The 12,751-nt window shown below is 37.1% G+C and overlaps 1 protein-coding gene across 1 annotated transcript; it reads left to right on the top strand.

The window, feature by feature from the left end:
- The first annotated feature begins 228 nt into the window (after window positions 1-228).
- On the top strand, window positions 229-978 carry LOC119821193 (40S ribosomal protein S6-like). Its single transcript, XM_038340083.1, has one exon. It carries the CDS (start codon window positions 229-231, stop codon window positions 976-978), a length of 750 nt encoding a protein of 249 aa, XP_038196011.1.
- The last annotated feature ends 11,773 nt before the right edge of the window (window positions 979-12,751 follow it).

The raw sequence follows: 12,751 nt of genomic DNA, 5'->3' as shown, positions 1-12,751 counted from the left end.
TCTTAAAGAGAGTCGGACTGGAAGGAACACACCTCAATGTAATAAAGGCTACATATGATAAACCCACAGTCAACATCATCCTAAGTGGAGAAAAACTCAAAACAATCCTATTAAAATTAGGAATGAGACAAGGCTGTCTATTCTCTCCACTCCCTTTCAATACAGTGCTTTAAGATCTAGCTGGGGGCTCTTTTTCGTGGTGCCTCCTAGGCGGTCGGCTCTGCGAAGATGAAGCTGAATATCTCCTTCCCTGCCACCGGCTGCCAGAAACTCATTGAAGTGGACGGTGAATGCCATCTTTGGACCTTCTATGAGAAGCGCATGGCTACGGAAGTGGCTGGCGATGCCCTGGGGGAAGAGTGGAAGGGTTATGTGGTCCAAATCAGTGGCGGCAATGACAAACAAGGTTTTCCCATGAAACAAGGTGTCCTGACCCATGGCAGAGTGCGCCTGCTGTTGAGTAAGGGGCATTCTTGTTATAGACCAAGGAGAACTGGAGAGAGGAAGCGCAAATCTGTCCGAGGATGCATTGTGGATGCCAACCTGAGTGTTCTCAACTTGGTTATTGTAAAAAAAGGAGAGAAGGATATTCCTGGACTGACAGATACTACTGTGCCTCGTCGGCTGGGACCTAAAAGAGCTAGCAGAATCCGAAAGCTTTTTAATCTCTCTAAAGAAGATGACGTCCGCCAGTACGTTGTCAGAAAGCCTTTAAACAAAGAAGGTAAGAAGCCTAGGACCAAGGCACCCAAGATTCAGCGTCTTGTGACTCCACGTGTCCTGCAACACAAACGCCGGCGTATTGCTCTGAAGAAGCAACGAACAAAGAAAAACAAGGAGGAGGCTGCAGAATATGCTAAACTTTTGGCCAAGAGAATGAAGGAAGCCAAAGAAAAGCTCCAGGAACAGATTGCCAAGAGGCGAAGGCTGTCCTCGCTGAGAGCTTCTACTTCTAAGTCTGAGTCCAGTCAAAAATAAGTCTATAGGGGTAACAAATAAATGATCAGACCATGAAAAAAAAGATCTAGCTGGGGCATTAAAGCATGAGAAGGAAATTTAAAGGATACAGTTAGGAAAAAAAATTAAAATTATCCTTTTTTGCAGACAAGATTATCTGATACATAACAGATAATCAACACCTACAGCAAAATGGAAGAATACAAGATCTGCTTACACAATTTAGTAGGCTTACTATACACTAATAACAGAATGGCATAAAAGGCAATAGAAATACTCCCATTTACAAAATCCTCAAGGCCAACAAAATATCTAGGAATAGACCTAAGCAAGGAGCTGAACGTTCTGAACAATGAGAGCTTTATATCTCACAACCAAGGGGTTGAGGGAGACTCGACAATAGAAAAACCTCCCACATTAATTCACTGGTGGGATTAATATTGTAAAAATGACCATTCTACCAATGACAACTTGCAGAATCAGTGTAATCCCAATCAAATCCCCATGGAATTCTCTAACAAAATAGCAAAAAAACAAATCCTTAAGATCTAAATGAAACCATAAAAGACCCTGGATATTCCACATAATCTAAACAAAAATGAACAATGCTGGTAGGATTAACATACCACATTTCAAGCTATATTACAGAGCTATAGTAATAAAAACAGCATGATACTGGCACAGAAACAGACATGCAGATCCATGAAATAAAATAGAAGACCCAAGCATGAGTACATGTGACTATAGTCACTGATATTTGATGGACAAAAAAATGCATAATGGAGAATAGACAGCAACTTCAACAAATGTTATTAAGACAACTAGATATTCACAGGTAGAAGAATGAAATTAGACACACATCTCTCTATTACCTTGCACAAAAAATCAACCCCAAATAGATGAATGACCTCCAACGTGAAACCCCAAATTCTGAAACTTCTGGATGGAAACATAAGCAGTATCCTACAAGATCTAGAGGTAAGAAGACTTCCTGAATAGGCCTCCATTTGCACAGGATTTGAGGCCAACAGTTTGAAAGTGGACTTCATAAAACAAACAAAACAAACAAAAAACAGAAACAAAAACAAATCCTGTATAGCAAAGGGAACAATCAAGTGGAGAGGAAGATCACAAAGTGGGAATGAACCCTTTCCAGCCATACATCTGATAGAGCATTAATATCCAGAATATATGAATAAACAAAATGAAACAAAACAAAACAAAGAATCAAGAGAACAAATGACCCAATTTAAAAATTGCCCATGAATCTGAACAGAGAGTTCTCCAAGAACTACGAAATCTCTTTAAAAGTTATTCAGCATTCTTACCAATTAGGGAAATAATAACTAAAACCACTTTGAAGTTTGATCTTATCCCAATCAGAATGACTAAGATCAAGAAAACAGTAGTAACAATAGTGATCTACAAGGATGTGAAGGAAAAAAAATCTTTTAATCACTGTTGATAAGATTACAAACTAATTCACTCATTATGGATGTCTAGAAAATTCTCAAAAAACTAAAAATAGATCTACCATATGACCCTAACAATACAATGGCTTAGAATATGCCAGAAGGATTTGAAGTCCTACTCCACAGATACTTGCTCAATCACTCTATTCACAAGAGCTAGAAAATGGAAAGAACCTATGGTCTTTAAACTTTAGAATAGATAATGAACATGTAAATACACACAATGGAATCACATTTAGTTGTAAAGAAAAATGAAATCATGGCATTTGAAAGCAAATGGGTACTCATAGAAGACAGCCTAAATGGGATAATCTAGACACAGAAAGACAAAATGCTGTATGTCCTCTCTTCTTTCTAGATCCTAGCTCTGAATATTTCTGTTTGTTTCTTTTCTTTTTTGAGACACGGTTTCTCTGTAGCTTTGGGGGCCTGACTTGGAACTAGCTCTGTAGACCAGGCTGGCCTCGAACTCACATTGATCTGCCTGCCTCTACCTCTTAGTGCTGGGATTAAAGGCATGGACTACCACTGCCAGGCTCTAGCTCTGAATATTTAAAGTGAGTATGTAACCTGGAGTAACTACAGAAAGCTGAAAAGTAAGAAGGGATTGTTTTAGGATCAAGGAGGGTATAGTTCTAGAGAGGAAGAAACATGCACTATGAAGGAACAAACTGGGAGAAGGGAATTTAACTGAGCAGAAGGGAATGTGCCTACTAAAGAGTGACGGAGCAAAGAAGGATAATAATATCAAGCATTATTGGAAAAGCAATAGACAAACCTCTAGCAGTGATGGACTGTAACCTAATTTCTAAGTCAAACAAGACCTTTCTCTCCTGTAAGATTCATTTTTCAGGGCATTTAGCACAACAGCAGGAAGGGAAACAAGGTGGTAGAAAAAGTTTATACAGTGACCTCAGTTGTTGCACTCATTTAAGATCTGTTCTGAAACCATTAACCTTCATGGTAGGGGAAACATGCAAGGGAAGTGAAGACAGAAGGCTTGGCTTGGAATCTGGATTAGAGTGATAAACTGGAATTTAGAGAGCTACTTATTCCACACACTTGCCAGAGACAAGTTACAGCATCCTGGGTGCTCTAGAATCTGAGTCACTTCAACTACCTCAAGCAACACAGTGGCAGGCCCTCAAATATCACTAAACTCCTCTAACAGGAAATATCTAGTAGCCATGGCAGATCATTCAGTTTCTCTCAACTCTCATAGCCTGGGAACACTTTCTTATATGTTTCATGGTCTAGTTAACTTTCCCCCAAGTCTGGAAAGCCTCAACAGCCTGTTGACAGGAGGGATTTTTAAAAGACTTTCTTAAGACAGCCAAAACTCCAGCACAGAGTCTGCAGAGAAACCTTGATTTTTACAAGGCAGCCAGTGACAGAGGCTTCCCGCCACACTCAGTCACATTCCCTCGTCATAGTTCAGGTTTGCATATGAGTTTAACAAACCTGACTTTGATGAGCTGAAATGTTAGAGACTAAAAGTCAGGATCACAGAAACACTTCAGCAGAGATAAATTTAATGGAGACAACTTCTCTAACAGCAAAGGGACAGGTAATCCTGTAAATTCTCCATTGTGTTCCATCTTCTTTTTACCATGAAACTCTCAGGCAATCATAAACAAAAAGAACACAAACCAAAGCTGTGTGATCCAAGTATGTACGCACCAGAGAGGTAAACATGTGTGCTTACACGGTATTGCATTTTTTCCTTCAAACACCAGGACAAGCAGAGGAAAGTCTGGACAGAATTTCAATAGCAGCCTTATCTTGTTTGAAAATTTGTTTCTAGGTCACATGAGGAAAGCCAGAGTACAGCTGACAGTGTGTCAAAAGGCCTCAGAACTCATGAAAGAAAGCACCATTGAGTGCAAAAAGAGGTTGTGCATCTTTGAAGTAACTAAATTAAAACAATATGAAATGCCGTGTCTAAAAACATGTTCCATTTTCACATTTGGCAAAAGCAATTTAGGACGTTGGTTCCTAGCAGTGGACACACTAAAAATGAACAAAATTTGTTATATTAGAGTGTTCAAGTATTTTTGATGGTGGTAGTGTTAAAAACAAACACACACACATACATACATAGCTATCAGTTCTGAGAAAAACTTGAAAACTATGGACACACCCAAAGAGCATGTCCCAAACACCAGATTGGAGGAACTCAAGGCAGGATTAGATGGCCCAGATAGTGTCACAGACAGCCATTAACATCTAATCCCGTGTCACATTTCTGCCCATGGCTGCTAACTACCAGTCCAATTTGCTGGGTTCACTTGCTCTGTGTTCCTTCATTGTTTCAAGCCAGGCAGAGACTTCTCTTAATAATGGGTCAATCCTCAGCCAAATGTGTTCAACTGAAGGCCACCATGGGAGATTGGCAGGATATTGTCTTTCCAAAGGCAAGTGAATTGCAGGCAGCTTAAGGCAATATCCATTTCACTATAACGCTGGTTTATGTTACAACCCTTTTCAAACTTCTAATTGCCCCGTATTGCGGACATTTATAGACATGCACTATTTTAAATGGAAATGCAACGCTGAGGTCAGGGAGAGTTTCTGGGACAGCAGAGATCCCAGGTGAAGCCAAAAAGGGAAATTACTTTAAAACTTCTAAGTGCCAAACATGTCTGAAAAAAAAAGGGAAGAAAAAAATTAAGGTCTTGGGACAGAAAAAAACATTAATCATAGTTCCATGGTATAAATTAATAATAGATATATTTAATACCTTTAGGTAAACATTCTATGGTTGGATTATATAAGTTTTAAATGAAAATCAATATTACTTGCTTGGCTTGGTACGTCTGGTAAGTCTTGGCTTAAGCGGAATAACTAGGAATATGGCTTTTTCTTCACAATTTCACTTTTATTCGTTCAAAGCAAATATGCCAAGGAAACCTGGCTTGTCAGCCACTCCTGGCAACTACTGTATGTCATGAGGTATTCAGATTATTCTAATAGTCGCAATGAATAGAATAATATTTCACATCTCTTCAAGGCTTTTCACCTAGACTCTCATGTCTTTTGGAAAGTAGTAAATCACTCATGCGAGATAGTCAAGTGAAGCCGGAAGGGGTAATTTCTCCCAGGTATCACCAGAAGAAGCAAGGTACATGGAGCCTGTAATCATTGTCACTTGGTGAGCCAGGCATTCATTCGTCGCGTTAGTGAGCCATTGATTCATAGCCTGAGCAAATGCACGTCGCTTGTATGTGAGCTTAGCACAGGTTAGATTTCGGGCTGTATAAACGAATGCTAAAGAGCTTACACTCTGCTCTAGTTCTGCTTAGGAAATCATTTAAGACCCTACTCTGCATTGCCAGAACAAATTCGTTTCAGCACTATAAGTTCTTATTCTCCCTATTAACATCTTATTGAGAAGTGAGACAGTAAGAAAGAATAGACACCAGCAGTTTTAATATTATATATAGTCATAAAAATTATAAAAATATCTTTAAAATCTCATCATTATTTCAACACAGAGACAGTTCTAATAACTGCAAAAAATTACTTGCCAATTTTTATTATTCTGTATGCATACAAAACATAATCACTTCTTACATGAATAAGCTCACAGTATATCTAGTGAGAACTGATTTTAAGGATAATATTTTGCTTTATGATTTAATTTAAGCATTCAGAATTGTGAAATGAATCACAACGATCATGTGATCGTTTTTATTCTTAATGTCATTTTAAGTTATTTTAATTTTGTTTCATGTTTGTTTTCAATTTTAGTTCTCAGCTGCAACATAAATTTACATATGGGAGAACACTAGGAAAGTTCTTCCAATGAGTTGAAGTAAATGACAATGTAAATATATGCTTTTGATTTTTTCTCCTCTTCCTCAAGTTAAAAACTGAAAAGTAGAATAGCTTGAAATCCAAGTCATTGGTCATATAATGTATAATTATGCAACCATAATTTTAACAATATAAAAGATTGAGAACAGCTACCAGAAGCAAATATTTAATATTCTACCAAAATTAAATTTTATTAACCAACTAAATTATAATAAATTAAAATGTTATGGTTAGCCCCAAGCCAACCATTAGGAAATAAAATAACTTGAAATATAATATGAATTAAAGAGGGAAATTAAAATTGTATGCTAAAAACTATCTTTTAGCACAAAGTAGACAGGAACGGAAGAAATCTCAGAAAAAAATCATTGACCAAGGACTGTGTGGTGTTCACTCATGAATGTAGCTATTCAAGGCTCAGCAGGGAGACTTCAATAGGCTATAACCCAGCCCAGGCTCCACAAGACTGCATCTCAAACAAATAAACAAAAGAAAGAAAGATGAGTAAGAAATGGGAAAACAGAAATCTTTCCTTATCAGCAGTTAGATTAAATGCAAATGGATTGAGTTTTCTAAGCAAAAGGTACAAAATTGACAAAAAGGAGAGAATGAGGCAGACAGAAGGTGCAGGCAGACAATCCAATGTATCTCAACTGTGTTGTGAGCTAAAGCAACACAAATTCAAACTCATAAATACATTGGAAATAGAATGAAAAGAGAAATCTTACTTTACATACACTAACCAAAATAATGATAGATTATCATAATATTGTGATAATAGCACATAAAAAGATTTAAAGCAAGAAGTATTTCAAGAAACTAAAAAGATGTTTTATAATAACAATTGAATAAACTGTCTGAAATATAAATTTATAAATATGTATGGACTTAGCAATGATTACCAACACACATGAAGCAAAACTAACTGAGCTAAAGATATAGATAAGTCAACAGTAATAATGCGTAAATGTGTCCATTTCAATAAAGAAGGAAGAGAATCAATCAAAAAATAGGTAACTTGGCCAACACTGTTGTAGGAGGAGGCTGCTAATTAGTTCCTGGCCTCATATCCCTGAAATAATCACACAGAAACCATATTATTTAAATCACTGCTTGGCCCATTAGCTCTAACTTCTTATTGACTATCTCTTACGTATTAATTTAACCCATCTCCATTAATCTGTGTATCACCACATGGCTGTGGTTGACCAGCTAAAGTTCAGGCATCTGTCTCCAGCGTGGCTATATTCCTTCCGTATCCCCTTAGAAAAGAACAGACCTCCCAGGAGCATCAAGCAAGCACAGCATAACATATTACAATAAGATCAGGCACATATCATCACATCAAGTCTGGACAAGGCAACCGTTAGGAGGAAAAGCGTCCCATAAGCAGACAAAAGAGTCAGTAACTTTCCCAGTTCCCACTGTTAAGAATCTAACACGAATACCAAGCTGCTTAGCCATAATGTAATATGCAGGGGACCTAGATCAGACCCCTAAAATCTCCATGATCTCTGCGAGCCCGCATGAGTACCAGTTAGTTGATTATGTCAACCGTGTTCTTGTACCCCAACCCCTCTGATTCCTCCAATCCATCCTGCACAGGATTCTCAGAGCTCCACCTAATGTTTAGCTGTTGGATTCTGTCTCTACTCCCAACAGTTTCTGGGTGTGCTAAATGAAGTCTCTTTGGTCTCTTTGATGAGTACTCTGCTTGGCTCTAGTCCCAGAATACTCTTCAGACAGGACAAGCTGTAGGTGGAAGGTTTTGTGTCTAGGTTGGTATCCAATCTCTCCATTTGAGGCCTTTCTTTGTTGCAGAAGATGATCAGTTCAGGCTCTGTGTCCCCTATTACTAGGAGTTTTTGCTAGGTTTACTCTAGAGTCCACGAAGTAGGAAATATTTTTTTTTCACTACAAGTCAGGTTAGAATTTGACATGGCATTGGTCTTCGAGACAGGAACATGAGACAGCTGCTTGCTATGTCATATCAGAGCAAAGAACTTGCACAGGAAGAAGAGTAGGCTATCGCTCCTAATCTCCAGCAATCCACTTCCTACATCTGGACCATCTTCTAAAGGTTCCATAACTTCCTCTGCAGCCACTACCCCAAACCACATCAAACCAAACAAACAAAACACTGCCAGAGCTACAAGACCAGTTCAGTGGTAAAGGTACTTATTGGCAAATCTGATGATTTATCTTCAATCCCTGAGACCTGAGAAGAAGAAAATGACTCGAACATGCTGTCTTCTGACCTCCACACAATCTCCATGGAATGTGAGTGCCCCTTCCAAATAAATAAATTTACTTAAAAAAATAGCTCCAGTAACTGAGAAACAAGTGTTCCATCTCATGAGTCTATGAGGGTAGGTATTTAACAGTCAAACCCTAACAGATGTGAATTAATTAGCACAAATTCCAGAGTTCAGTATCAGAAAACCTGGAATTAAGGAAGTCTAAGGGTAGAAGAGAACCCTAGCTCTAGGACTCTCTGTATTTTTCTTCTTTCCTGGCCCTCAGTGAATTGTGTGTGCCAACCCTCCTTAATAATAAATAATGTTTTCTAATCAAATCCATGCCTAGTATTAGCCATCCCAGAATACACCAAGATTATTTTTTTTTTACTCTAAAGGACACTGTAAATAAAGCCAAAAAGACAGCCTACACAGTGAGAGGATACAGTTGCCAGTCATACAGCTAATATGAATCTCCTATACAACATATTTAAATAACTAATAAAATTCCATAATGAAATGTCAAATAGACTAATTCAAAGATCAGCAAAGAATTACTACAGACATTTGTCTAAAGATGTACAGTTGCCAACCAGCACATGAGATGTTCAACAGTGTTAGTCATCAGCCAAGTGTAATTCCAAACCACAAAAGAGATTTTGTTTCAGTCAGAAGGATGAGAATAGATTGCTAAAAATGAAATGAGGTAACAGTGTAGAAAAACTTGAACCCTCATACACTGCTAGGGAAAATGTAAATGTTACAGCTGTATAAAGCAATTTGGCATGTCTCCCCAATGTTAAGGGTAGAATTACCATATAACACAAATTGTCTCTTACGTATATTCCATGAAAACTGAAAACTTACAGTCCTACAAAAACTTCCACATGAATATTCATGGAAAAATTATTCATGATATACTCAAAGTTAAAACTGCCCAAATCCCATATTTTTGGAATGACTGAACAACCTGCAGAATATTCCTAAAGCAGAAAAATTATTAGAGGAGTAAAGTAGTAATAGATACCACATATCAATGAATTGAGAAAATATTGCACTGACAGAGGCCAGATAGGTAAGACCCCATTTCATATAATTAAGTCCTCCAACTATGCAAATATGTAGTGTGGTGCTGCGGGCAGGCTTCTTTTCGTCCCACCCGGCTCCTGCATGGTTAGCTTTACACCTGAAATATCAACACACAAATTGCATTCTTTTAAACACTGCCTGGCCCATTAATTTCAGCCTCTTACTCACAACATGACTAACCCATATCTAATAATCTGTGTAACACCACGAGTAGTGTCTTACTGGGAAAGATGCATGTCTGACCTGGAGGCTGGCTTCATTGCATCTGTGTCCCTGAGGAGAGGCACGGCGGTCTGCCCCAGAGAGCAGAGGCATGGCGATTTATTAACTTAGGAGAGGCGTGGCATCTGACTGAGCCATCTACCTCACTTCCTTCTTCCTGTTCTTTCTACTCCACCCACCTAAGAGCTGGCCAAGGCAGTTTCTTTATTAGCCAATGAGAATCCTCCATCACAAATGAACAGCATCATGATAGGATAATGACTGCCAAGAAAGAAGTTTGAGCAAGATCAAGGGATGGCTGCTGCAGGGTCCAGGGCTTCTTCCTATGGGTTGAAATGACAAAAATTCATGATGATGGTTTCACAACATTGTAAATGTACCAAAACATACTGAATGATTCACTTTAATGAGGTATATTAATTGTTCTTTTTTTAATTTGTTCTTCAAAGATAGTGGAAAACATGCTAGAAAGCTATGACTAAATAAATTAAACAGTGGAAAGATATGGAAATACAAAAAATAAAAGAAAAAGCACAAAGTAACATATTTTTTTAGAGAAGAGGTATAGCATATATGATGAGATAATAGAATCACAATGAAAGAGCATGTAATTTCTATTGTACTTTCTAAAATTCATCTGCAGGCAATATCTTGCTGGAAACCCATTTGTGTGTCTTGATGTTTCCAAAAGTAAAACAAGGATAGATACATATTTTTGAAATGTAGATAATTCTGGAAATACAATCTACAAGGTATAATTTTAGTCCATGATTCTGTTAATACTTTTTCTGTATAAGAATAACCAAGTGACAACTTGAAAATATTGGGATAGAAACATTTGTCTTGAGGCCATTAGCTCACAAAAAATGACTTGGAGACTTAGTATTGATTATAAAAGTTTGGCCTGTAGCTAAGGCTTGTACCACTAGCTTTTAAATAAACCCACATTAACCCATTTATTGTAGCAAGGAGGAGAGCCGCATGTTCAACCCAGCCGCCTGGCTAGCTTACACACAAAATAACCACACAGAAATTGTATCAATTAAATCATTGCTTGGCCCATAAGCTCTAGCTTCTCATTGGCTAACTCTTATATTAATTTAACACATTTCTATTAATTTGTATATAGCCATGTGGCAATGGCTTACTGCCAAAGATTCTAACCAGCATCTGTTTCAGGTAGAGGATCCATGGTGTCTTTTTGACTCTGCTTTCTTCCTCCCAGCATTCAGTTCCATCTTCCCCACCTACTTAAGTTCTGCCCTATCAACAGACCAAGGCAGTTTCTTTATTCATTAATGGTAATTACAGCACACAGAGGGGACTCCCACATCAGTTTATATTAAGCTACATTTTGCCCCATGGCATTTTATCTATTTCCATCTTGCACCTCCTGTGTCCTTTCTGTGTCCTTTGGCGTGTCTTTTCAACAAGATTTATCTCTTCTTCTTTTTCCTCTGCTGAGAAGTCCTGCTTAACCTCTTCCTGCCTAGCTACTGGCCATTCAGCTCTTTATTAAACCAATCAGAGGGCACCTAGCAATGGCACATCTTCACAGTGTTTAATAAGATTATTCCACAACATATTAAGGGACCTCTTCCTCAATCAATAAATAAACTACTATTACATATTAAGACATTGTTACATGCACAGGATTCTGAACAACCCTAAATTCTGCTCTGTAATCTATTCTGCCAAAGTATTTGATTAATGTAAGAGGACCTTTTAAAAGTCAGATACAAAGCAATCTCAACATATGTACAAGGCAATGTCTTTGTTTTACAAATATAAAACTAGCTATATGAAAATATATTAATTATTAGGTACATTTGATACTAATTAACAGTCACAAGATTAGCAGTGATTTCCATTTTATTCTTGTGGAACTTCACAACTCCATTCCTCTAAGATATCTTAACCACAAACCATCTCTCCAGCACTTTCTCCTCACTCTGGAAACTTATTCAAGGAATCAACTGACTTATTGCTTACACATCATTTATATAAGATAAAGGCTTCTAGTTGTCAGAAGTTATTAATTTTGCTGTAATTGTGTCACAGTGAAATTTAATATACAGATGCCCCCATCACATGTATCAAAGTAGAGAAAAAGAATTATAAATAAGCCAAGATAGGGGAGAGCAGTGGAAGAAAGTGAATTGCTGTCATTTTGAATACTGAATTGTGGATTCTGTTCTCTAGAGTGCTAAGAAGAGTTAAACATACCACCTCATTGAAAAGTGAATATTAAAAATATCTTCCTTTCTATTATAAAAAGTAATTCATGGGCAATGCAACTTATTTAACCTCACTTTTCTAGTAAAATACAAATCAAATATTTAACATAAAATAGAAATAAAGGAATTCTATTAAAGAAATAGCCAAATATGCATGCTTTTAGAGATGCCAGCAATTTGCTCTATGCTGACCAGGGAATATTTTTATTGTAGTGAGTATAGTTGAATTTACAAGAACTAAAAAGTCCAAAAGTCATTGTATAAAGCAGTAAAGGAAAATAAATTATTAATGATATTGGTGACATTAGGATAAAAGTAAGGGAAATATTAATGAACCAAATTTATTTATTTATAACAAGAGAAAGGAAGAATATGAAATAAGAGAGACTAAATTATGTACTGCCAAAATGAAGAAAAAGAGTATTATATATTTTTGTTAACTTATTATTCTGTTTCTTTGTAAAATGCTCATTTGGTTTTCCTACTTGCTTGGTTATTTAAACAATATGTTGTCAAAAGACATTTCAGCTTTTCATATGTGGGTAGAAGTATAAATTCTATTTCAAATACTCAATTGAATGCTGTTAGCATTTTTCTTTGTGCTTGTCATTTTAAAAATCCTTGGTAACTGTGTGTAAGTGTTTTTTCTGCTTGTCTGAATGCATCAGAATCATTGTGAATACAGAGGAGAAAATGAGTAAAAATAGATAAGGCATTTCAA

This window comes from Arvicola amphibius, chromosome 8, assembly GCF_903992535.2.
Source record: "Arvicola amphibius chromosome 8, mArvAmp1.2, whole genome shotgun sequence".
In the NCBI taxonomy this organism is placed as follows: Eukaryota; Metazoa; Chordata; class Mammalia; order Rodentia; family Cricetidae; genus Arvicola; species Arvicola amphibius.
This window is presented reverse-complemented; position numbering and strand designations above follow the sequence as displayed.